Consider the following 26,820-nt stretch of genomic DNA (forward strand, 5'->3'; position numbering starts at 1 on the left):
CTTATTTCTGAAAGTTAGAGGAACAGTGCTCCTAAGCATGCAGTTTTCTCATACTGTTGCAATTGGTGCATGGCATCATTGATGCCTCTAATGACCAAAGCTTTTTGTTTGAAAAGGGCTCGACCCAATACATCGGCGCTTCTAGGTCACCCGTCACTGGGCTCAAAACTATCTGATGATGTGTGCGAAGTTTTCTTTGCCAAAAGCGCAAAAGCTTATTGTACAGGTGTGCCGATGTGTAGTACATAGAGTTCTTATGAGCATATTAGTGTGCTGATGTGCCAGCTCTTAGTCACTGGTAGAACAGCTTTATTGTTGGCATGTCTTAATTGGTATAAAACTTTCTCATGAACAAAATAAGAGCTTTGGCAAGAATTCTGTAGAGTACAGAATTCTGTATCGTCAGTCAATGAGCTCACAAGTATGTGGGTATGTGTACAAAGTTTTATTTGAGAGAGGAAACAAAAACTCTTGTTCCAAGTGGCATTTCTTGGACATTTGTGTCTATATATCTTACATTTTCATTTTGCATTTTAAATGCATATCTGGTTGGTCTTTTTGCCATTACTTTCATAGATGGTATCACACTCGCATAGCACATTGTGTACAAACTTCCACTTTTCATGAGTACAAAGACATTTGTTCTAAGTGGCACTTGTTGAGTCATTTCTTTTTCCTGTGTGTTGTCACTGTCTTTGCATTGCAGATGCAAGTCTTCTGTCTAACTTTTGCGTATTTCACACGACACAGCTATATGCCCTGTATGTTAACAGTGCATGCAGTAGTCACATTTCTGTGTTTCACAAAATATGCTTACGTCACTGAAATATAACTATGATCAGTAAATTAACTCACTTGTTAACACTGCACACAGCTAACATAGCGCTGTCGTTGAATGTCTATGTATATGTACTGCAAGATGTTCAGTACCTCTGTTGTAGTTGTAATATAACTATGTCCTGTCGCAATAGTTGTTAGGTCACAGACTCGTTTCCAAATGTGTTCATAGTAAATTAGCAGTACTTATAAACTAGCACGCGTCTTACTGGCATTATGTGGACTCGTGTTAGTTTGCTCTGAAATCTCATGAATAAAAATACAGAATAACAAATAAAATGTTTTCCTTTAAGTAATGTCTTGTGTGTAATCTCATCTCTGTGAACTCGTCTATGTATGGCTTCAACTGTTTATAGCATCCTTGTTATATTTTTGTGTTGGTTTCAGACCTCTAAGCAGCACAAACCAGGGTTGATTAATATTGTCTTGCATGAACCGTGTGGCATTACTGTTCTCGTTTCTTTGTTGTTTTTCTGCAGCATATGCAAATGAAATTAATTTACTATTGCTGCACTTGCAGCTCTGTTCTAACAAACTAATTATCACTGATATCACCTTCACCATGGCAGCCAAGATTGCCTAGATGTGCCATTAATGACCATTAGCTTCAAGTTCGAGGTTACCCGGAACTGCAAAGTCATCATTGCTTTACTTTGCTTATATACTATATGGAATGGTCCCATGCATCATAAGCTCTGGAGTTATGCGAGCCTTCGCTGGATAGCAGAAGAGATTCTATCTTTCTGAACAGCTGTTCTAGGTTGCTTTAAGGTTTTGAATGGTAAGGGTGGACTGGCTTATAAGTTCTCATAAACGGTGCCCCACATTGATAAAAACCATGGACAGAGCAAGCCAGAGGAAAGGATGAAAACTCTTGCCCGTACTCAAGCTCTTCCATCTGTCTATCGTGTGCATAAAATTTCTAATGTGGCAGATGGTTCTACTTGGGACACAGATACTGTGTCCCTTTGTCACAACATTTACTTCACTGTCGCAAGAAGTATCCAATATTTTTCACCACGCGCGTCTCGCGGTCAACACACGGCACAAACAAAGTGTCCAGATTGCTGCATTTCTGCGCCGGCTGGAATCAGAGCTTGGAACGCATCTCTCCCATGAGCTTGTCGAGCCTCATCGCCATAGGCAGGTCGCCCTTGAGCGACAGTTTGCCGGCCATGAAGGCACTGGTCGGATTCAGCTTTCCCGTGAACATCTTGATGAAGGTGTCGCGCTCCATGACGAAGGTCACATCAACCTTGCCCTGAGGTGGGTCCCCCTTGCCAACGGAACCCTTGCCGTTCTTGAGGTCGACGTACCACCTGTTGGGCTCACCTGGGATGAGAAGGGTAGGATTAACTTCGTGGCCAAAATGCAACGTGGCCAAAATGCAATTTCAGTGCATTTTCATGCTTTTCAGTCACTTTTGTCAACCAAATAGTACCGCCTAAGGTTGCCAGGTTTGTGTCTCTGTTTTTGCAAGTCTGCTGCAATCTGTCTTCATTGGTAAATGCCCAACTATCACTCGGCAGGTGCTGCCACAATCGGTGACATCATGCGACGCTAGTGCAGAATCCTCAAGGTATTGTCGCCACCAGTCTCATTATTGCGTCATTTCTGTCTTATCATGCCTCCATTTCTGATAAGGCTCGTATATTTGGGATTTTAGAAGTGTAGTTTGCCAGTCTAGGTTTACGTTATGTTTATCTCTAGTGCCAATTGAATGTTTGTGAGATGTCTGCACTGAAAGTTAAGATTACAAAGACCTATCGCAGTTCTGATACTGACAATGGTGCATATAATTTGAAAGTTGCTTACACTGTAGTTACACTGTAAGTAACACTGCTGTGTGTACTCGACAAGAAAAATTGCACACGCAGGACATACCTTTGACGTCGAAAACGAAGACGCCACCAATCTGCTTGACCAGGTCATCGTTCAGGTACACGGAGATCATGCTGAATACTCCTTCCACGGTTTCTGCTGATACTAGCTGGGCCGCCATGGTTCCTCTGTTGCTGCCTGCATTACAGCATTGATAACATTTAAACTGTGGAAACAAGGAACATATTTAGGAAACCAACGTTAAGTGCAATGTACGGTACAGTACACTGTTAAAGGGAGCACCAAACTAGTATTTCGGGGCTAATTACAACTTGTTTTTCAGACGAAGGTCTTGGCAATAATTTCTCCCAACTATGGAGTCTGCCTGACATGTTGCATGAAGCAATTTTTTTGCTATAGAGCTTGCTGATACTTGAGATATGAGCAGACTACAAGCATGTGCAGTCTCCTGGAATTCTTTGCTAAATTAATTTTTGTGCTTCAAGTTTGTATGTATCGAAGAAATGCTTTGATGAAGTTGTGCGGGAGGCCTTTGTATAACAGTGGCCTTTTATATTTTTGGTATGCAGGAGCACTGCACTATTCATGCCTGCCAACTCTTGTTTATGTAGGGTTGAGCATGTTTCATGCAAGATTGCACATAGTTGCATGTGATTACATGGGACATTCATGCTAACTATAATCTGCTGCGTAAAACAGCTACATTCGCCGTGTACAACTGCTAAGTACTGGCACATGCTTCTATCTGGTTGCTTTATTAATGCCTATCTGCAACACACGCTTCACAAGTTTGAGTGTTCGTAGCATAGGAACATTTGATTTTGATAATAATTGGGGTGGTTGGTATCGTGGACCAAGGACAGCACGTTGTTGCAGAACATATGAGCTTAGGTTAGGAAAAGCCTTTAACGGTATATATTAGACACTTTACACCAGTGCACCAATAAGCTCACATCCTTCACGATTGTAGAAAATTTCCCGAAGCTTTAGGTTTTGTAAAAGCAATGCACGACATAGGATACCTAAGTGCTCGAAACAAGAACCCCAGTTTTTTAGCGTGCTCAATGCAATAACAGCAGTGTAAGGCACTCTCATGGAACGGGTGCCGTCATGCGAAAGTAGTTATGTTCACATACTCGTTGCGTAGCGGAAAAACATGGTTACAGTGTGCGGACACGCCTTGCTGTGCGCGCGCGCTTTCGCTCCAAGAATATAAAAAACAGCGCAAAGCCCGCAAGCGCGATTCCACAAACAGGTTTCGGTGCGCGCGGTAGCAAGACGAAAAGAGACGCTCGGGTAGGCCGGCTCGGACGACGCGGCTGTTTCGAAGCGGCGTAGTCGTAACGTAATTGCGCAGTCGTTGTGTAACCGAAAGCAGGCCGAACAACGCACGTGATCGGTTATGCAAGTGTAACGGCGACTCCAGAAAGCATAAGGATTGTGCCTTTTTCTTGCGCGCGGCGTCGCGCCGTGTCCTACCTTTAGTATCGGCCATGATCGCGTACGTGTTTCCGTACGTTTTGAGATGCTACTAGAAGAAGCACGCTCCTTTCTCCGCCAGCGTGTGCGCGACAATGCCGAAGACCTTTTGCGTGAGCAGCTGCGCTTCGGCGATTAGGCGGGTCAAGGACTGCGGACTGCGATCATATGATGCTTACGCGTACCGCCGCCCGCGGACCCCCCGTAAACAAAACTCGCCTTCGGGAGCAACGGGCGGGCTGCGTGGACTCCGAGTTCGACGACGCACAACCGGGAATCTCCGAGGCTATGCGAGCCACCGCCGCCGCTGGCTAATAAACGTCGCGTCGGTCGCCAGTAGAAACGACATGCGCGCGTTCCGCAAACGACATGACGCGAACGTCTTGACTACATGCGCGACGTTACGACTTGTAGGAATGGATATATTTTATATGTTGTATAGTTTTATTTAGGAGCTTCTGGATCGCGTCATTTTGGGCGGTTGTTTCGAAAGCTTTTATCACCATGCGACAATGCGTTAGCAGTGCAAGAAACTTGCGCAAATATGCGGCTTTGCGGCTCATTAGTGCGCTGCTGGTTATTGCGGCCGCTGTGCACAACAGTGTAAATTTTTTTTTAACATTTTCTGTCAGTGTTTACCAAGAGATCGGGATATATGTCTGCAAGCTGGAATGCGTTTAAGTGCGAGTTCAGTGCAGTCATAAGATGGCGTCACGTTTCGCCGTATTACCACTATGCTATTACCAAATCCGCCATCTTGTCAGATCTAATTGGCCCACAGCGCTGCTATACGACATCTCTGATTGGTTTAAGCCGTCAGCATGGCAGAAGTTGAGGGTCTAGAGTGTCCTTATTCAGGTGTTATTACCCGCTTGGTGATCATGGTAGGACTACTAATCGATCTTCGATTCTGCTCACAGACGTCTAGATAGATTTTGTAACAACGGATTGCAACTCTGAACCATCAAAGTCCGCATCGTCTGCAAACAGATGTCGCGTTCCTTTAATTGAGAAGGGTTTCACGTTTTTCTTACTGTGCGCGTTCTTTCATTCTCGGCTTGTTTGGTTTTTTTCGTGACGTAGCGAGCTGCTCACGCCACCCATTTATCATCAAATATAAACATTCGCATCACTTGAATGAAATCACTCGCTAGATTGCGACTGCGCTTTCATACAATCGACCGTGTCGTCCCTTTTCATTCGTTGTGTTCCCTGTCAAAGCTCAAGAAAACTATCAGGAATAGTAGTAGTCTGAACTGCCCACTGCAAAAATAACTTATGCTTCCAGGCATAGAACTTCGGAATTCGCTTTCGCCGATAAGTTTAGCCAAATCGGCACCGGGGAGACGGAAATGAAAGAACAAATTTGAACGAGGAAAATACCCGTAATTACTCGACTCGATAGCAGGATAGGTCTACGCGTGCTGAGTAGCGTACCGGCCTGCGTCTATCGAGGAAGTTATTGAGGAAAGAAGCGAAGGCGGCGATAAATAAGAAAAAGCGCGTCAACGCGAGGCAATGTACTTGCAATCTTGCAGCATCGCCGCGTCGGCAAGGCGTCTTCGTTTTTTCCACGGAGCTCGCGTTTTATTCGGGGAGCACTCACTGCTTGTTATGCGCGGCACTGTCCGGACGTCACGTTTCTTTCGATTGTCTGGTGAGAAAATGGTCTCCTTACGAGGCGTGAAGGTTGGAAGCGCTATTTGTTGCAGGCACATACATATATAGACCTTGGCTTTCAAGGTCTGCCTTCGATTGGGGGGCTCCAGACGACACCGTCAACGAATGTACGCTGCTTGACGGTGTTATATCTGCTGTCTCTGTTAAAAAAAATCGCGGTATATATATATATATATATATATATATATATATATATATATATATGGCATCCTTTTGTTTATGCATCGAATGTCGCATGTACCCTTCGCGTTTCGCTTCGCTCTTATTATTAGCGCTACGTGCGTTGTGTGTGTGTAATTTTCCAAAACCGCAAAAAATGTATTTCTTTTCTACACATTTGGTGGGTTACCAGAGAGAGCAGAAGCCCTCGTGTATACGATGCGTGTGTCAATGTAACTGGAGACGTCTAGCTACTTCTAGCTCCCATAGCCATATTTTGTGGATTTGAGACGTATAGAAAGCCGTATAGAAGCCCGCGAATACAAGCAAAGTGCCTCGCACGGCTAGTCGCGCGGCAATTTTGCGTGTATTCGCAGGCTTCTTTCACGCTCGAAAAAAAAAAAAAAAACACTTTTATGAAGCACGTATATTGAGCAACAGAAAGCTATATCGGGAGTGTTTCATGTTGCTCTACAGTTTTCTCATTGACACTTTCCATCTAATTATACTATTTGAGACGTTCATTAATTAAGACTAATTATGCAGTTAGGCGGAATACAATAATGGCGCATGATAGTTGGGACACCTGTGTGTGTGTGTGTGTGTGTGTCTTTTTTTTTTTTGGCTAGTTGTTAGACATTTTTAGCTTGTCCCTATTATACCGCTTATGGAATACCGGAGCATCAGAAAACAGCTATTGGCAGGGAACACCGGATACACAGACTGCGGCAGGAACGCGCTGGTCACATCTTGCGGCATCTCGTGACGCTTTGTTCAACCACAACGCGCTATGCAAATGTGCCCAAGTTGCATAAGAGTCACTCGGAAGCTTAGCGGAACGTGGTCGTTGCAAATTTAGTTCCGCCGTGTTCCTTTTACATGACACGGGAATACCGCGGAGACGTAGCTGTGATCTGCAGCGCTGGTGGCACCATCTCGTGAGGCTGACGTCAATCGGAGCAAACAGAACTGTATACAGTGGACTCCCGTTAAGACGAAACCGTTTAAGCCGATTTTTCGGATATGAGGGACAGTCTATGAAGTTTCGAACATCTTGAGCCACCTTGAACCAGCCTAAATAGCCCCTCCATCAGCTCACGCTTTTTCACGGCGGTAGTACTAGCATGGAGGGGTTTTAAGCCACCCTACCGCCTCTCTCACGCCTGCTATACTCGGCTCTGCAAAAAGCCTGGACAGTAGACTTGGCAAACTTGGAGAAGGCAACTCTGGTGGTTACACGGGAAGGCATTGGCCTATGCAGACTCATATTTGTGGCGAGGACACTGCACAGGAGTCACAAGAACAAGCGATGTTCACGCGTAATGCAGCGAAATATGCCCTGCATACTGTGGTGCATTTGTTTTTCTCAACAACTTGAGGGCATGTAAAATTTTGAAGCAAGCAAGCTAGCTTGAGATGTCAACTTTTGTGACAGCGCAAACGTTTGCGCCGGCACCGGCAAGCAAGGATCACTCGATTGCACAGTGCTAAAAGCATATGCTTCGTATCATTCAAATTCAGTTAATGTTTTTATTATGTTTAAATTTGCTTTCTGAAGTTGCGGATACATGGGTGGACTAGGAATAGCAGATTGTGAGTTGTGTGGATCACTTCTCTTTAAGATGAACTTCTAATGAGGCGAACATATTTTCGATGTCCCTTCGAGTTCGTCTTAACGGGAGTATACTGTACAGTTGCAATGACCATATAATGGTTATGCACGGCCTGGTTGAACGCGCGGCGTCACAAGATGGCTTTGCCGCTCGGGGCTCATGGGGCGCCCAGTGGTACGCGCTGAGAGCATGCCCCTTGTCATTTCTCTTCACTCTAATTTTTTCGTTCAGTTTTTTTTTTCTTTGACGTAACGGCTAGGGTACAAAACTTTAGTCTACCCGATACAAAGGGGAAAGCCACATCATCATCAGGACGCATGCACTAACGGCGGACTAACACTAGCTGTAGTGCGAATTCGATTTGTCCGCCCGATCCAAAGGGCCCAGTCACATTTCATCATTATTTCATCATCATTATCATCATCACGTATCCGGTATTCCAGCATCCCGTAAATAGTGTTACGCATGCGGACAGGCTTAATTAACTCTCTAGCACAATAACATACTTAAACTTTCCACTAACCCGAAGTGTTTTCGCGGCTTTAGGTTCATCTCGTATTGAACATTTATTTTGAATTCCCTTTCGTTGTATACTCATACACTTCCACGGCAGCTGCACTGACGGCAAGCTCGTTTCAGACGCGCCTTTTACAAGAAGTCTTCCCGCCGCGTTTCGCCGAACTCGCCTATCTTCTCCGTGGCTCACCAGGAAAGCAATCGGCGTTGGCGCGTGCTCGTTGAAAAGATTCTCGTTTTATTCCTTTTTTCGAATTCCGGAATGACGCACCGCGGGGCGTTCTTCGCCGCCGACCGGTAAAGGCGCTGTTGGTCCCGTCTCGCAACAAACGAGTCGGTGGACCTTCGAACCGAGCTGCCGGCGATCCTCTCGAAACACCTCCCTCCCCGACTGTCCCTCTCTCTCATAACTTTCTCTCGATTTCACGTTTGCCTCGTTCTCTCGCGAGCGTGCCAGAAAAGGCTAGCGTAACCTTGCTCCTTTTCGCCTCTCTAGCTGGCGCAGGCGTCTTATAGGCATTCGCCCCCTCCTCTCGGCAGTTTTTCTTCCTTTAATTTGATCCCTTTTCCTGAGCAACGGCGGCTTCGCGCCCTTCATTCACTGTCATTCGGGTCAACGCCGTTACAAAATACAGCCAGATTGCCTTGGCGTCGTTTGCGACAACAAACTACGCGAAAGAGAGACAAACAAAATATTCAAAAGGTCTTGTGGCTGAGAAAGATGACAGACGCTTGCAATCAAGTGTACATAGTGCTCCGAGCAGTGTTGACTTAAGTCTGACGTAACTGTCTTGCGAAGGGTGCAATGATCCCCGTCGCAGCCGGCAGTCGTTAGCTTAACTCGAAATAAGACGTTTGGTTAACTCTAAGCTCAGTTGTCTGTTGCGAGACGATGCAGCGAGGTTATTTTAAAGCGGAGAAGACTCCTTGGAGTCGTCTGGTGTGTAAACGGCAGCAGTGATTTATGTAAAGAACCAACGGACTCACTTTTGATTCACGTCTCAAAGCAAACGCCTTGGTTTTGAAGGACGCCGTTAGTGGTGGGCTCCGCTGATTCATCTTTTTAACGCGTGTGCATATTTTAATAAGGATCTATATAATGCGCGCTGAAATCGGAGTACCCGTGACTGTTATTAGACCGCCACTGGCGGGAGTCGAACCCGTAACCTCATATTCTGCTGCAGAAGGCTAAAACCAACGAGCTATACCGGCGTAGTCAGCGAGCTCACTTTGCCGCCAGCGATTTTTTCATTCATTCATATTACCACGTGCACCCAGGAGACATTATTTCAATTCAGGTGCATTCCAATAATACAAGCGAGAACTATAGAATATATAAGAGCAAATAAACAAGCTATAGTGCTGATGAGTAATTATCACACTGCCACTCAAACTTAATGCGACAATATAAACGGCCTGGGACCAGAGATACCCGCCGTGGTGGCTTAGCGGCTATGTTGTTGCGCTGCTAAGCACGAGGTCGCGGGATCGAATCCCGGGCCGCATTTCGATGGGGGCGAAATGCAAAAACGTCCATGTCCCGTGCAAATTGGGGGGCACCTTGAAGATCCCTAAGTGGTCAGAATTAATCCGGAGTCACCCGCTATCGCGTGCCTCATAATCAAATCGTGGTTTTGGCACGCAAAACCCTATAATTCAATTAATTTAATTACATTAGCAGCAGTCTGGCGTAACGCAGCGCCAACTTTCTGAGCAGCTTAGCTCGGAACAGCAAAGATGCAAAATATATCTTTTTGTCCAATGTACTGTAACTGCCTATCACGCAGACTTCGCTGAAGATGGCGGCAAGAAAGTGAAAGGGCGTGCTATAGCAACGCGGTATTAGATGTGCGCTACTAACGGGCATAATTAAATTCTTCGATTGTACCCAAAAGCGCTGCGGGTTATATTTCATGACGGGAAATTCCCTACTAGGTGCATCCTATACCTAAGTGCGAATTGGTGCAAAGCGCGGACCGTGCCCGCGCCACTGAATAACATATGTTTACACAACTTTTTCTTAGGCATGCATCTCGTACTGACATGACGCGTACACTTGATTTACATGTGCAAATGCGGCGCGCCGAATCGTGCACTGCCCCACGGGCTTTACATATTCCCGGCTCGTACGCGGTTGCACGCATTCTCGAATGATGCGTCGTTATTGTCGAAAGACACGGCAAAATAGGAGACGCCTAGCGACGGTTCCAGCAATGGGCTTTCACAGCCACCGGTGGCGATTTTCAGGCCTGCCGCCGTATAGAGCTTATAGTGGCTAAGGCGTTGCGCAGGTGAGCTCGAGGTCGCTGGTTCGATCCCGGCCGTGCACTGGCACTGACATCTGGATCCCGGCACTGGCAGCTGTCATCGTAAAATGTGGCACAGACGGGCCTAATACAACCGTCAATCAAGTGAGAAACACGGAAGGGGCTCTTATTAGTTAACCGCTCTACAAATTATGCTCGAAGCGCGCGTATGCGGCGCAGCAGGAACGCAGAAATGCACCGTATATTCGCTTACAATGGTTGAGCGTTTCATTTATGCATTAAAAAAATGTCGCAGTTTCGCCCTAAAGGCGAAGCATCGATTGCGATAGCAGATTAGTAGACAGCTATACGAAGTAAGGATAGTAGTTTTATCGGCCGTGTATAAACTTGTAAACATTCGCTTACTAACTAGATTAACAAGCATGGTGTCACGCGCGCACGAGCAAACACGAACGCATCTCACTCGATGACCGTGAAAACTCGCTGTCAAAGCGCTGGAGTGAGGAAGCGCCGCGGCAGTAGCGAGCGAATTTACCTTCGTGCTGCCTCTCGAACAACGCGAGCCCTGTCTCATAGCAGATCGCTTTCGAGATAGGACCCGCGCGGCCGCTCCATATGCAGCAGCCGCCGGAGATGAACGCCTCCTTCCCCCTCCCCCCGGTACGTTGAGCGCGCGGCGGAAGACGGCGCGCTTCCTCCCCGCTTTCCTCCCTTGCGGCCGCGAGATTATGTTTATGCTCAGTTAGGTTTTAAATTCTTGGTGACACTCAGTTGGCATAGCAGAGAACCACATAATAAATGCGAAGTTATAACTTCGCATTGCATGTTTGCCAGCATTCCACGTAACTCGGCGAGAAAAAAATAAATAAATAAAGCTCTGCCATTTATGAAAAGATTAAAGGAAAAAAAAACACGTGTTCAGTGGCTTTCCGATCAGCATCGCCGACAAATATTTTGCATAAGCTCGATTATTAGGACTGCCACATAAAGTCAGTGTAAAACGGCGACTGATGTCAAACAATGGTTTCTTAAAATTGTCGGACTCGATCTGCTCAAGTCGCATCGTGAGCATCATTGCCGCGAACGCAATTTCTGTCGTTCGCGTACTCTCCGACCCTTTACGACCGCCATTCGGCCGCTACGGTCGACTAAAACCGAAACTTTATATCCTCGGTTTGCGCTTTGCGGCTGCAAAAGACTGATTTTGTATGGTGTGGTTGTGCAGAATATAGAGTACCTGGAGTGCAAATTTGAGTCATGATTACTGTTGCCATTGGATATTTCTGGTCAAGATGTTTCACGAAAGCAAGCATCTCGTTTGTCAGTGTGCCCCGCTACCATACCGGTAACTGGACGTGGTGGAGGTGCGAAATATATTTTACCGTTACACGCATGGTGTTCGCCATTAATCGATGCAGATTTACCAATAAGACGTACAAGCGAGCCCTAAAACGTATGACGAGAGACCGTACGACTTATTCATTCAGCTGAGAGCGCCAGTTCAAATCATCGTTAGCTGGCACGCATATTATGCAAACGCGGAAGACATCTAAAACATTCGTAGTGCATTGTTTATCACAAAAGATTTTCGTTTTCCTGCGGCCAAGTTACAATAGAGAGGTTTAGCTTGTCCGGTAATCGGGTAAACGCAGGCGGACTGGGCGTTGGGGCGGAGGCGTAAACGTGAGCGGCCTGTATGGTGCTGCCACCTGTTGGCGCAGAGCTCAAACAGACAAAAACCGCTAATATTACAGTAACCAAGTGTATTCTACTTCGCTGCTGGTGTAAATTTTCGGCAGCGGCGTAATCGTGTTGCTGCCGAAAATTTACACCAGCAGCGAAGTAGAATACACCTGGTTACTGCAATATTAGCTATTTTTGTCTGTTTGAGCTCTGCGCCAACAGGTGGCAGCACCATACAGGTTGCTCACGTTTACGCCTCCGCCACAACGCACAGTCCGCCTGCGTTTACCCGATTACCGAACAAGCTAAACCTCTCTAATGAACCACTTCAACACATCCACACTCCAAAGACGCTGATGCTGAAACAGATTGCTTTAGCTTGACTTCTAGGCATAAATGCCAGCCAACACATGGCTGTGAGGTTGCCACTGAACACGCAAGTCCCGCAAAATTTAACGACTTCATTCGAAGTTAGTATGGCGCAAGATGGCGTATGCACTTCCATCCCTGACTATCGCAAGTTACCGCACTGTGTAGCTGAATTTCTAACTGAGGGAGCCTGAACACGTAGAGTTCTTTTAAGCGTCTGTACAACCTCCTTAGTGCAAACTATCCATACGTTATACCTTGACAACGTCTTCAACAACGACAAGGATAGTCCATATTAGGTGAATGTTGCAAACCTGTCTTAATCCCCAGCTTATCCCATCAGCGCGTCTTGTCATCGTGTCCTTCCTTGTGCGCCATTCCTGGGATAATCGCAAGGACATCGCGGCACAAGGCTGCCCGTTCTGGATTTCCTTGTAGATAATTGCTTTCGTTTCTTTCCTCTCAATAGTTTCCGGCTCATCGCTGTAGTAAAGTGTCCAGCTTTAAAATCGCGAGGAACGCGTTGAGATGTGGTGGGCAAATGCGTATAGATTGTGCGATCGTCGTATATTATTGTACGCATATGTTCGAAGACTATAGTGATGTGCCATTGGTGCGCACGAAATAGACTTTGAGTTTGCCGCTGGTTGTCGTTCAAGCTTCTCGCACAAGTCATATCGCCCAGTGGTGTTGGTATACATAGCCCTGAACGCCTCCTTGCTCCCACCTACAAGTGACTCCAATCCCAACAGGCGACTGTTTATTGATATCGTCTGCCACTAATCGAACTTGACACGTCCTGTTCTAAGCGGCAGAGTATTCAGGAGCTGACCCGGGACGACGAGGAGTTTTTTTTTTTTTTACAATGGGCACGGTGCGTCAAAATTACGATGACTACATGCTCCGAGACTGTTGCAAGCTATGGAAGCTCCTGAAAACTTGTCGAATGAGTGTGTTGGTTTACTAGTTTCTGATCGCTCGCACTACCGTACTGTTAATTCCTAACAGCGCAGTCAGTACACAACCGACCACGGCTAATGAAAGCCCAACATTGGCCCAACATCGGTCAACGTTTGTATAGGCATTTCTCGCTGCTCCCATTTTCCCTTATTTTTCTTTCGCGTGACATGTACTCGGGACAGCTCTCCTGCGCACTTAATGAGTTTTAACGTACCCTGACCTTCTGTCGCGCTGTAAATTGGCAGCTCCTGAAAACTTGTTGGATGAGGCTATTAATTGGTTTTATATTTTCTGATCGCACGCACAACCGTTCTGTTAATTCCTAGCAGCGCAGTCGGTGCACGACCGACCACGGCCCTACATTTGCCCAACATCGGTCAACGTTTGCTTAGGCATTTCTCGCTGCTATCATTTCTTGTTCTTTTTTTTCAGCTTGACATGTACTCGGGACAGCCCTCCTGCGCAGTTAATGAGTTTTAACGTACTCTGACCTTCGGGCGCGCTGTAAATTGGGATGACTGCATGCTCCGAGACTGTTTCAAGCTATTGGCAGCTCCTGAAAACTTGTAGGATGAGGCTGTTGGTTTACTATTCTCGGATCGCATGCGCAACCGCACTGTTAATTCCTAACAGCGCGGTCAGTGCACAACCGACCACGGCTGATGAAAAACCAACATTGGCCCAACATCGGTCAACGTTTGCTCAGGCACTTCTCACAACTCTTATGGGCTTTTTCTTTTTGTTTTGTTCTCGCGTGACATGTACTCTGGACAGCTCTCCTGCGCAGTTAATGAGTTTTGACATACTCTGACCTTCGGTCGCGCTGTAACGTACTGTGATCTGCGAGTCGTCTTAGCTGCGCATGCGCGGCTAGGCGGCACCTTTCAAATTACAGTATGGTGAAGCACGCTCAAGTGGCTTCGCTATGTGGATATACCTATAGCACATGAACGCAGGCCTCGACCAGGTCTCGCACCAGCGAAGCGAAACGAGCCGACAATTAAGCAGCGATGCCTGCGCTCTCTCGCGAGACTCTCGCTGGCGAAATGACACCGCTGCGTTCTCGCAGTTTCTGAGCGACGTAATCGTAACTGGAGCGGCACCGTATACTGTCTGTCGCGTAAGTTCCCGACGCAGTCTTCAATGGTTCACCCGGTTCCGAACCTATCTACTGCGACAGCAGTAGGATCATCACAATGTACACCGCCGTCATCGCAAAGAACAAACTCCTTCTTTGCAATGCTGAGGATGTCGTCTGCTCCTGACACACTTGTTGCCTGCATGTGGCCTCCGAAATAAGTGGACAGATGTCGTCACACTCGGGGTCTATACATGGCGCGCGAAACCCCGCACAGGTTACCAATCTGTAAAGCTGCGTGAGAGTGCAGTGGTATAATCTATAAGGGGGTGTCCGAATCACCGACCCAACGACGGCTCCCTCTGGATAACGGAAGCGGATCTCGAAGACTTTCCTTTTATCGACCGCAGGAGCCGGAAACTATTGCAGAGAAGGAACACACGTCATAGACGCCATGTTTTAGACACCGCCTATTCGGCTCCCATATCTGCACTTTGCTGCTGGGGCGCTAGTTCGATCCCTAGTGGTAAGCAAAGGTTAGTTTTTCTTCGCCATATGGCGAGGGTACGTGAAACTGAGAATCTGAGAATGAGGAGGCTGGTGACAATGACACGAAGACGACACGACAGCGTAACGGTATGGACGGACGGGTGGGCGAACGGACACAGCAAACCCAGTTTTGAGCTGCCAACTGATATCGCGCAGTTGAGTTAGATCAGAGCCAGCTATTATATATAGCTCTAATATTTGTAAGTTTAGCGGTCTACAGAAGCCTATCGAGATCTCTAATTTTGAGGTCAATCGTGTGCCTGCAATTGCAGCCTCTGCCGCACAGCATGATGTCAGGCGACCTGGCCTGGAGGGGTTTGGCCTGGTAACTTTTGCGCCAGACTGTACGTTCGACTGTTACATAAGACGACCATGATATGTATGATCGGCAGACCTTCGCTCATTAAGAGTGAATCTTCTAACGCACTGTGATTAAGAACGTAGACCAACTATTTCCCCTAGATAATTAGATATTCGCGGAAAACTACGTTTCGGCGCCTCATTCCAGCTCGCTGCCGCTAGAGAGAGTTTTAGATGTCGAATAAATGTCGGAAATATCTCCCCGTCATAGATCTCGCTGTTGGAGACTCGCTCCAGGAAAGGGGAATGGTTTACAGGAGGCGGAAATTGATGACTGGCGAGGGTATAAGGGCTTCCATGTGTGTTTACAAAGAGCCCCTCACACAATGAAGGGCTTGGCATATGTGTTACCATATCGGTGATCTGCGGAAATGTTCGGGTAACGTTATCTTGCGGTTTAGTTATGTTTAAGTTATCATTTAGCGCAGCTCGTCTTTAGGTCAGTTACGCTATCGTATCCGTGACCTACAAACTGCGAAGCGTTCGGCTAACGCTATCTTGTGGGTAAGTTATCTTTCAGTTTATCTCCTAGGTCAGTTTGTCTTCGAAGTGTTCAGTGTACGTTATCTTGAACGATAGTAAGGCTGCGTGGTCAGCTGCCTATCGCTGCATGACTCGCGAGTAGAGAACAGGCTGCTGCAAATGACTTCCCCGCGAAGCAGCGACTCGGGAAAACGCCAATTTGAACGCGACCCCGAAGATTATACTTATATCCTAAGTGCCTTGAAAGGTCTGCACGTCAAGGCGAGCGGCTTCGAAGGCTTCTTGAATTGCTCAGCGGCTCGGCTCAGCTCTGTACGTTATCATAGGATCGGTATCTTCGCGTAACGCAGCTCTCTTCTCGCGCTCAATGCCGATTCATAATGTACAGTATGCCTTTCGATTCAGTCTATAACGCAAAACAAGAACGTCACGTACGTACTTCCAGCTACGTGACTCGTTAAAGTATAAACTATACCGGATTTAGAGCTTTGTGGTCAGATTCGACTCTCTTCGTCTAGAAGCTATATGCTTTTTTGAAACTTTCTGTGTGCTGTTTATTCGACTTTGGAAAGAGTTACTTGAAGCGTACTGTTGTATAATCTCCAAGGACCGTGCAACCAGCGATCAAGCCGGCAATGATAGCTGCGACATCGACAGATAGAAAAACAGCTGTGCGTATTAAAAGAGCGTGTGTAGATGATGTGGAGGTTGAGATTAAAATGAAATAGTACAGAGTTGGGCAGTTAAAGCTTGAGCAGATAACTGGTTGCCTATTAATAGAATCAGCGTCAAGGCAAAGAAAACTCAGTCCATAATTTTCTAATTGATGACTAATTGATCAGACACAGCAATGAATATTATGAAGGCTTAGGATGGCTTCGACTGACGGAAAAATATAATAAATCTCTAGGGGAGGCATTCGTCATGTAATGAACCTAAACATGCTGCTGCTGATGCAAAAAGGGGGCCACTATAGGATTCGATAGAATATTGGAGAGGATAAATGTAGGAGTTTTTCCACAGTTCATTGTTGCGGATGAAACGTGGGATCGATCTTCGAAGGTGTACGTACGTGTATGTTTCAAAATCGATCCGGACACGTACCTGTCATGTGTTCTTAAAGCTTGCTGCCGTGACCATAAAGGTACTAAAATGTTTCCTTATTGCTTGCAGCTTCCTCTCGCCCGCTGCTTACTTGCGCAATACTGATAGGCGCAACCATGCGATGCGAGTGTGCGCGCGTCTTGACGTCGTAAGTACGCATGACAAAGCACTCTTCTTTAGAACACTGCCCGTTTGAAGGCGCATCCAACGCAGTAATGTTAACAAAGCGACTACATAAAGTGAACAACTGTTATTGTGTACAATAATTACAGGGATGCGAGAATACACCAGCGAACGTCCTATATAACTACACAGTTTGAAACAGTTATTGGTGCCACTCAATCCGTACGGCACGCACTCAAAGTCATAACCATTTCCTCGCAGAAGCGTCACAGTTTCCTTTGTAGTTTAGGTAGCTTTCTTTTTAATCGATAATCATCAAGGATGCTATGGAATAGGGAGCCTACATGCAACGCCGTTTTCATGCAGGCTCCCTACTATGGAACGTTGACAGAACATCGCTACGAAGTTTGTAGGAGCCATCGATCCCTTTTTAAGTCCTATGGCATACAAATATAGTCGAGGTGACAACCACTTCCTTACACAAGTCGCAGTTTTCCTAGGTATTGTACATTTTTAATCGAAAGTGAATTGGTACGCTAAGAATACCGACAGAATTTCCATACACAAGTCGCAGTTTTCCTAGGCATTGTACATAATGTTTAATCGAAAATCAACTGGTACGCAAAGAATACCGACAGAATTTTCTTACTCAAGTCGCAGTTTTCTTAGGTATTGTACACAATTTTTAATCGAAAATGAACTGGTACGCTAAGAATACCGACAGAATTCCCTTGCACAAGTAATATGCATTGTGCATTTTGAATCGAAAATCAACTGGTACGCTAAGAATACCGACAGAATGTCCTTACACAAGTCACAGTTTTCGTAGGTATTGTACATTTTGAATCGAAAATCAACGGGCACGCTATAGAATGCCGACAGAATATTGCTGGAAAATTTCGCAGCACATCATTTTTTTTTTTTTTTTTCTTTTCCGGCTGGGTAAATTCGTGGCTGCGCGCACAGTGAAACGCGCTGGTATGTACACGAGAAAGAACGCGCTCGCCGTTGTACTGCGCATGACGGAAACGAAAAAAAAAGTCCCGATCGCCGGCGGGCAGCTGTGACGCTTACCTTGGCCGGCTTGTGAGAGTCGCTGCTGCTGCTAATGCAAGTCCCGAACGTTCGTTCGCCGCGACGCGTGACGCCGATCTGCGAGCCGCCGTCGAACGGCCGATCCGGTGGGATGGACGTCCTTGGAAACGCGCGCTCGCTCGCAGCGGCCGGCGTATCGCTGAAGGCTGTTTTGTTGTCTACCCTTTCGATCGCCTGCTCTTTCTCTCTCTCTCTCTCTCTCCTTCTCGACCCGCCCCTGTAGTTTAGTCACAGTCGTTCTGCTGCCGAGCACGAGGTCGCGCGTTCGAATACCGATCGCCTTTCGATGGGAGCGAAATGCGGAAAACGGTAGCTCTTGGCACTTTGATTTTAGGTGCACGTCAAGGAATTCCGCGGGTGGTCAAGATTAAGCCGGAGCCAGCTCCACGACGGCGTCTGTCGTAGTGGCAGAGTTGCTTTGGGGTGTCAAGCCCAATCAACCAATCAATCAGTCAGTCAATCAATCACAATAAATCAGTCAATCTCAATCGCAAACAACCAATCGATCACAATCGATCTGTCAATAAATCAATCAATCACCCGCCGTGGTGGCGTATAGTGGCAACGGCGTTGCGCGCTACTTTAAGCCCGAGGGCGCGGGATCGAATCCCGGTCGCGGCGGCCGCATTTTGATGGGGGTGAAATGCAAAAACGCCCGTGCCCCGTGCATTGGGGGTACGTACGTTAAAGATACCCCGATGATTAAAATTTATCCTGAGACCTCCACTACGGCGTGCCTCATAGTCATATCGTGGTTCTGGCACGTAAAACTCCAGAATTTAATTTTTTATTCATTCATTCAATCAATCAATCATACCGATTTTCTCGTTTGCGCTGCGAGTCGGAAGAGTCATATCTGTTGAGCATGGTTTGGCAGAATAAGCACACACACGCACGCGTTTTTGGAAAATTTCTCGTCCAGCGAGTACGTCGAGCAGCCATGGCCAGTGGAGTCCTGGAATGAGCACACCACCCACTCGTCCTCAAGATCAACGACCTCGATGGTCTAAATAAATGTTTTCTCTCTCTCTCTCTCTCGTGGCGTAAACACAAAACGCCAGGTTAACAATTGAAGGCAAACGGCATATCTTGATTTGCAATTAGGCTTACAGCATATATATATATATATATATATATATATATATATATATATATAAGGCGGGTCCATAAAACGACGTTTTGATAAAGTTACTGGAACGCCAGTGCATTTCTCCGCAAAGATCGGGAATTAATATTTCGACACGGCTGTCATCCTGAGAATTCGTTCCAAGTACGTGGACCCGTCTTGCGAACACCACGGCTAGAATTTGTAAATTACAATATGGGCCATAAGGTTAAAAACTTATTTGTGAATTTTTAATGACTTAATTATGCATTAAAACTTTGGTGCAAGTAATATCCGCCTCTTCGAGTAGACCAGCTCATGAACTACAGTTGTGCTAACTGCCACATGCACCCTTTAAGCATTTTTTCGAAAGTGTTGTCTGAAACACCCTGTATATGCGATGCTAATGGTATGACGAATTATCTGAAACGGAATCTTTGATTTCCTTTATTTTCTTTGACCACTGAGTATTTGCCACTGGCTTATAAATTGGCCACTCCTCCAAAATGGGCACGTCCCACCACTAACGATTCCTTGACTACCCGTTTATCCGAGCTGTGGCAACAATGTGTTCACGACTTCAGAAAGGTTCCGGTGATGCGTTTTTGTCAGTCAAGTTAGCCAACGAAAAAAAGTATTTTGTCCCATAGTATACATTTATTAAATGCTGGGTTTCTACGTGCCGAAACCACGATTAGAGGTTGAGACACGCCGTAGTGAGGGACACCGGATTGATTTTGACCACCTGGGGTTCTTTTAACGTGCACCCAGCGCACGGTAAACGGGCGTTTATGCATTTCACCCCAATCAAAATGCAGTCACCGCGGCCGGGATTTGATCCCGCGACCTCAGGCTTAGTAGCGCAACGCATGCATAACCACTACGCCACCTCGGCGGGTTCATAGTATAGTATCACGAAGAAAAGCGAAGCCGTTCGTGGTTAGATTGCTTTTTAGAACGAAGCGCTTGAAATCAAATATTAAAGACGAGGCCCTTTGTGTACAGATGTACAGCAAACACAAAAATTACATTCACAAGACAGCGGAATACACGGTATATAGAAAACAAACTAGGCGATACCAACAAAGTTCAAAGATCGCTATAACGGGTAATTAAAAAAAAGAAAAGAAAAAAAGAAGCCGCTTTGAGACAGACAGACGGACGGACGGACGGACACCACGTTTATTCATGTCAGTTTGAATACAATAGCCAGGCAGCCTTAAAGGGCTTGAGTGGCAGCGCCTGGCAGACAGCGAGCAATGAACCGAATTATACGAAAAAGAAAAAAAAAAACAGACGTTGCAGAGAACCTGGCAAAAATGACTTAGTAGCACAGCACAGAAACAAAATAATATATATATATATATATATATATAGTAGTAACTGGATTTTTCAATGGGCCAAGCGTATTTAGGAAAATCAGAAGCACTATATATATATATATATATATATATATATATATATATATATATAGAGAGAGAGAGAGAGAGAGAGAGGAGAGACAAAACAGCTACACATTCAAAAGGAATCGCAGCATTTCGGAATGGCGTCAGTGACAGCAGACGAAAACAATTTATGGGACAAGAAGCGACGTAGAGATGGATCGCAACGTTTTTTTTTTTCTTTTTTTTTCTTTTAGACTGTATGTAGAATTAATGCGCAACACACTAGGTGGTTGGCTATTGAAACAAAGTCACATAATATTGACGTGTGCGTTTCCCATACCGGGTTGAGGAGCAAGGAATACTACATAGTGATATTTTGGCCTTAAATCACGTGCAGGAACATATGGAATAGTGAACTGACTGTACCAATAATGTTTTTATACAACCGTTTCTATTAGCATTAGTCTTCTAAAAATGTCAATGTCATTGCCAATGGACAGCTCGTAGGCAGTATTCCTTAGAATGGAACGCAGAAGTGAATTCGCCCTTTGTTGCCAACGGACCGTACAGTGGCCATAAACAGTGATACCATATATATAAGCACACTATACCCCTCGAACATGTACAACACATATGCCGACGGAAAAAAGGCATAAAATATGTAATGTTATGTAGCACACAAAATACGGCACGAAGTCTTTGGCATACAAAAGAAAAGTGCGAATTTCAAGAAAGATCACTGTCGAAGATCAGGCCAAAATATTTAACCGATTGCGCAAACTTCACTGGTTCACAGTTGCACTGAAGACAGTCGGAGGTATGCATATAAAGAGGGTAACTCAATTCAACTTGTTTTATGGGTTTATGAAAGCACATAAGCAGCGTTTTAGACGTATTAACATTAATAAGGTTAGAATTAAACCAGTCCATGGCTTAAACAGCTGCCTTCTGTAATGGTGTTAGTGCATCTATGTATTTTGTTGCGCGTGAAACAACAGTGTCGTCAGCATATTGGAATAGTCGAACAGGCACAGTGTTAGGAAGATGATTAACATATAAGTTAAATAACAAAAGACTGAATATAGAACCTTGCGGGACACCACAATTAATTACCGTAAAATCGCTATGAAATCCTGAAATCGACACATACTGACGCCTATCATGTCATTCTTTTTTTTTTCTTTTTTTAATGAGCGCAGCTTGCACTAGTGGTGCAAGGCTGGATCAAACAGCGGAGCTTGTGATCGATCAAGCTACAGCCAGTCTCGCTATCCCGACGACGCTGGGTATACTCAAACGCAGACTCTCGCCTTCTCAAAACTCGGGATCTTCGACTCGACGGCGCCTCTTCTCGGCTGCAGCTTCGGCACGGTATTCCGGATCGGCTCGCCGCCAACGCGCAGATTCTCGCTTGACCGCACGACGCGCTTCAAGACGCGGCCTGGCGAAGCGTTGACATGCCTAGGCGAAGCGAAGTGACGTCATGCTAGACGGAGCCGGTGCGCGGTCGTAGCAGCTCGGCGCGGCGGTGCGGACCGGCGGTGAAGCGAGGCGCAGCTGTGCCAAGTGGTTGCTAGGCAGCGCGCGGTGACGTAATCGCCGGGCGCAGTTTCTGGTCTACGCTATACGGGCCAAGCTCCGGCTTAAACAGCTCCGCTGTTAAAATTACTAAGCAATTGCAAAAATAAACCACGGAATCCCAGTGCTGCAAGTTTGTCAAGCATAAGAATGTGGCAGATTCTATCAAAGGCCTTGCTTACGTCAAGAAAAAGTGAGCACACAACTTGCATGTGCTCACATAGAGACGCTGGCTTTGACCGTGTTGGAAGCTCTTGCGACGTTCGCCAACCGCGGGCAGCGCCAAGGAGCTTGATGATGCGCAAGTGCCCAGGTGGGATCCTGCAGTGACATTTGGCCAGGAACTCGGCAGGCCACTACTCGTGGACCTTGTACACCATCTTCTCGGTCCCGCCTCGTTTCGCATGCTCGCCCTCTCCCTCCGAAATCTCTCACACGCCCTTACGGCTGCTTCGATCTTTTACAGCGAACTTGTTAGCCTCTAGTTGGTCGGGTATTTTTCGTGTCCGCGTGCGCGGCTCTCTCACACAAAAATGTGGGCCGATCCCGGAGACAAAAGACAATGCAAGGAAGCGGGCAGCGCACAGTGTGCTGCTTCTCCAAGAGGAATCGCATGACGTCATCGTAGACATCATCACTTGACGAAGACGTCATCGCGTGACGTCACGTTGCACACATCATGACAAATGTCCCCCTCTCGGAAAATTTTTTTTACAGAAAAAAAAGAGAGACCGCAGTAATGTGCGCGGTAACCAGAATTTTACACAGAGTACAAGAACCTTGGAAATCCGGTCATATTCTAGTCAAAGCACGAATAAAAGCTAGGAGTGAATTGTAAACCTAACTAGGTTACCCGCTCCCAGATTAATCTCACTGCGGGCGTCTGCAATCTTCCCGTGGGTTTTGAACTCCTCATGCCATAAAACCGAAAAAGTACACCATCGTGTTACATCTCATACTCCTGTAGCCCAGTGATCATATCTGGCACAACACTATCTGATATCGCTGACCCTCTCAGCCTGAAAGGATAGAAGAAGCTGGAAAAATCATCCATTTCGCATTGCCATGATTGGATGAAAGATTCCGGACATGTGCTGGCTCGTTTTCCTTTGCATTCGAACGTGATTGGGCACACACTATAATGTCTTCTGGACCACCTATGACTAGCCAATTAGTTCACTCGGCTAGTGGCATAGTTACCCTAACATCTCGTTGGGATGGGGTACTGATGTTTCCCGCTTCTACGACAGGAGGCCTTAACTGGTCACTATTATAGGCATTTCCTTATAAACCACGGATGAGTCCATTCTCATAGAACTATAGGAAGATTGTGTACATGAGTTTGCTGGTAAACCGTGTTTTCAGTCATACCAAAATATAAAACCTCGTCCTTTGTTTCATGGAGATCGGGGGTTACATGAAAATTAGGTTGTGTTGTGCCTGGCGGTCCTTCGGGACAAATAATGCCTCACCGACAGACGTGCAGGGCAAGGTATTTTGGAGCGATGCCTTTCCGGTGCTTATGCCTTTTCGCGCTTATCGCGCTTTGTCAGTGGTCAGAGCGACGGTCCGCTCGCGTTATCAAAGGGATCAGCCGGCCGTGAGCGGTGGATGATAAGACTAGTATAGAATAAGTCATAAGGCATCGCTACTAAAATAGCGGCCCAGCTGTGGAGTGCTGTTCACGCTTCATCGTTTCTCGAGGCCGGGGAGCGTCACCGTCACCCGGGACTAATGGAGGAGCAATTAGACCCCAGGCTGCAATGAGAAATCGGCCTCGTGCGTCGCTAAAACGGCGTCACTCTTGGTGTGTTTCCGTGAAGCACCTGCACCCGCCCGGACTACGGCGGGGCTCGGCGGTAGCTTCCGCGAAGGCTGCAGTCTCCTGATTGACAAGCTGACCGTCACGGAGAGGTCACTGATTCTTCCAAGGTGCCAACGTCAAGCAGTTCCGTGGGAACAGCTTCGACGTTTGGTTCCCAAGGTGCCACCCGTTGCCTGATACGGGGGCGATCGAGCAACATTTGAGGCCGGAGCCCGGTGGAACTGTGCCATATGATGGGCGGGATTTTCCGAACGGTCGACGACTGTGAATGACCGAGAAGAACCACAGTGAAATCCCTCGACGAGTGAAAGGGGTAAATGAACTTATAAAAAGCGGGGCTTGAGTGTTGTGTAGACGCTCGGAGAAAACCGCTCGAACATGCGAAGACGTTAGCATGTAGACGGCGCCAAGAATCATGGAGCCCTTCGTGTAAAATATGTACATTTGTATATGAAAACCATTTTATCATCCCTTGGATCATCTCTCTGGACCTCTCCTTCTCCCGGTACCTGGCACGGCACCATCCATGGAACCTTCGTGGCCACTCGGACCCTCGGACTTCGCAACAGTTGCAAGCTAGCCTCTTCAAATGACGTGCAGTGTTTAGTAGAAAAGTCTAAGCTTGAAGGCTGCTTGGTTAAGGCGTAACCTTGGCTTCCTTGTGGATCAGTCTGGTGGCGTATCAGAGCTTCTGCATTGGAGTTTTCAATAGCATGCTTTTTGTGGTCATAAAAAAAGGCGTGCAAAGCTTTCTCGCGAGGCAAACAACGAGGGGCTGTCACGTAACCTTTTTCGAAAACCAAAGTATTCATTGGAGGAGGTAAAGACATTGCAACCTCACCTCGAGCATCCTCATTAGAAAATGTCATGCTGCCGAAAGTTGTTCCGTGAGTGAGCGCTTCAAGAACCGCGATCTGCAATGAGAAGACACGAAGCTCTTTTAAGCGAAGCTTTATAGGCTCACTTGTGTCGGGGTCGGTGTACGCAGTGTACACGGTATTGGCTCGTGCGTGGTCGTCTTTTTCCGCAGCTGGAACCACAATCTATCTCTCTCTCTCTCTCGTTGGCTCCCCTCGTGTTGAGCTCGTGCTCGGCAAGCGCTCGTGCCACTGCTCCCGCGTTCGTCGTCGTCTGCTTCCACAGCTGGCTGCGTTGCCGCTCATCATTCCAGCGTGTAGAATTTAATTTCGCTTCTGTCGTTGTCATGTAGAGGCTACGTTTACGGGGGTATGAGCCATTCATTCTCTTACGTGACGGACAGATTTAATTTTGAAGCAATTTAATTTCGAAGAATCGCAAGCGTCAATGGCCGGCGAATGCTGCTAACCACGCCGCCGAGCAAACTCGAGACATCGAACGTAAGCGACAACAGCGACGAGCAGAGAATCGTACAGCACAACGGAAGGAAAAGTTGCACGAAAGGGAAGGAAACGTAGAAGGAAAGGGAAGGATAAGTAGTACGAAAGAGAAGGAATTACTTGCACAATTTATCGTGCAAGTGTCCGCCTCTGAACAATCCAGCTCAAGGACTATAGAATTGTGATATCTGCCACAGGTGATTTTTTAATATTCCATAAATCTGAAAAAAAAATGTCACAGTTTCGCCCTAAGGGCGAAGCAATGAATGCGATAGCAACACAGCAATGTCAGACGAAGTAAGGTGAGCGGCTTTGGTAGCAATATCATCATCATCATCATCAGCCTATATTTATGTCCACTGCAGGACGAAGGCCTCTCCCTGCGATCTCCAATTACCCCTGTCTTGCGCTAGCGTATTCCAACTTGCGCCTGCGAATTTCCTAACCTCATCATCCCACCTGACTTTCTGCCGTCCTCGACTGCGCTTCCCTTCTCTTGGTATCCATTCTGTAACCCTAATGGTCCACCGGTTATCCATCCTACGCATTACATGGCCGGCCCAGCTCCATTTCTTCCGCTTAATGTCAACTAGAATATCGTCTACCCCCGTTTGTTCTCTGATCCACACCGCTCTCTTCCTGTCTCTTAACGTTACTCCTAAGATTTTTCGTTCCATTGCTCTTTGTGCGGTCCTTAACTTGTTCTCGAGCTTCTTTGTTAACCTCCAAGTTTCTGCCCCGTATGTTAGCACCGGTAGAATGCAATGATTGTACACTTTTCTTTTCAACGACAGTGGTAAGCTCCCAGTCAGGATTTGGCAATGCCTGCCGTATGCACTCCAACCTAATTTTATTCTTCGGTAAATTTCTTTCTCATGATCAGGGTCCCCTGTGAGTAATTGACCTAGATAAACATATTCCTTTACAGATTCTAGAGGCTGACTGGCGATCATGAATTCTTGTTCGCTTGCCAGGCTATTGAACATTATCTTTGTCTTCTGCATATTCATCTTCAACCCAATTCTTGCACTTTCTCGATGAAGGTCCTCAATCATTTGTTGTAATTCCTCTCCATTGTTGCTCAATAGGACAATGTCATCTGCAAACCGAAGGTTGCTGAGATATTCGCCATCGATCCTCACTCCTAATTCTTCCCAGTCTAAGAGCTTGAATACTTCTTCTAAGCATGCAGTGAATAGCATTGGAGAGATTGTGTCTCCTTGCCTGACCCCTTTCTTGATAGGTATCTTTCTACTTTTCTTGTGGAGAACCAAGGTAGCTGTGGAATCCTTGTAGATATTTGCCAAGATATTCACGTATGCCTCCTCCACTCCTTGATTACGCAATGCCTCTATGACTGCTGATATCTCTA

General features: G+C 46.5%; 1 protein-coding gene across 3 annotated transcripts; it reads right to left on the minus strand.

Annotated features, from left to right (window-relative positions):
• Window positions 1–428: 428 nt before the first annotated feature.
• LOC119433064 (hydroxysteroid dehydrogenase-like protein 2) lies at window positions 429–24,981 on the minus strand. 3 transcript variants are annotated; one of them, XM_049658496.1, is made up of 3 exons: window positions 24,932–24,981; window positions 2,722–2,856; window positions 429–2,169 (listed from the first exon to the last, which is right to left on the minus strand). In XM_049658496.1, exons 1-3 carry the CDS (start codon window positions 24,957–24,959, stop codon window positions 1,928–1,930), a joined length of 405 nt encoding a protein of 134 aa, XP_049514453.1. In that variant the 5' UTR covers window positions 24,960–24,981; the 3' UTR covers window positions 429–1,927. The 3 variants fall into 3 exon arrangements, with proteins under 3 accessions (XP_049514453.1, XP_049514454.1, XP_037556141.1); XM_049658497.1 differs by lacking the exon at window positions 24,932–24,981 and adding an exon at window positions 18,177–18,326; XM_037700213.2 differs by lacking the exon at window positions 24,932–24,981 and adding an exon at window positions 4,159–4,344.
• Between the last annotated feature and the right edge of the window lie 1,839 nt (window positions 24,982–26,820).

The sequence above is a fragment of the Dermacentor silvarum genome, chromosome 11 (genome assembly GCF_013339745.2).
Source record: "Dermacentor silvarum isolate Dsil-2018 chromosome 11, BIME_Dsil_1.4, whole genome shotgun sequence".
NCBI lineage: Eukaryota > Metazoa > Arthropoda > Arachnida > Ixodida > Ixodidae > Dermacentor > Dermacentor silvarum.

Coding starts and splice junctions, on each gene's coding strand:
- LOC119433064 (XM_049658496.1), bottom strand. CDS start 24,959: ATGACATTTTCTAATGAGGATGCTCGAG. Junction 2,857..24,931: donor TTCTAATGAGGATGCTCGAG/GTGAGGTTGCAA, acceptor GCTGTAATGCAG/GCAGCAACAGAGGAACCATG. Junction 2,170..2,721: donor CTTCGTTTTCGACGTCAAAG/GTATGTCCTGCG, acceptor TTCTCATCCCAG/GTGAGCCCAACAGGTGGTAC.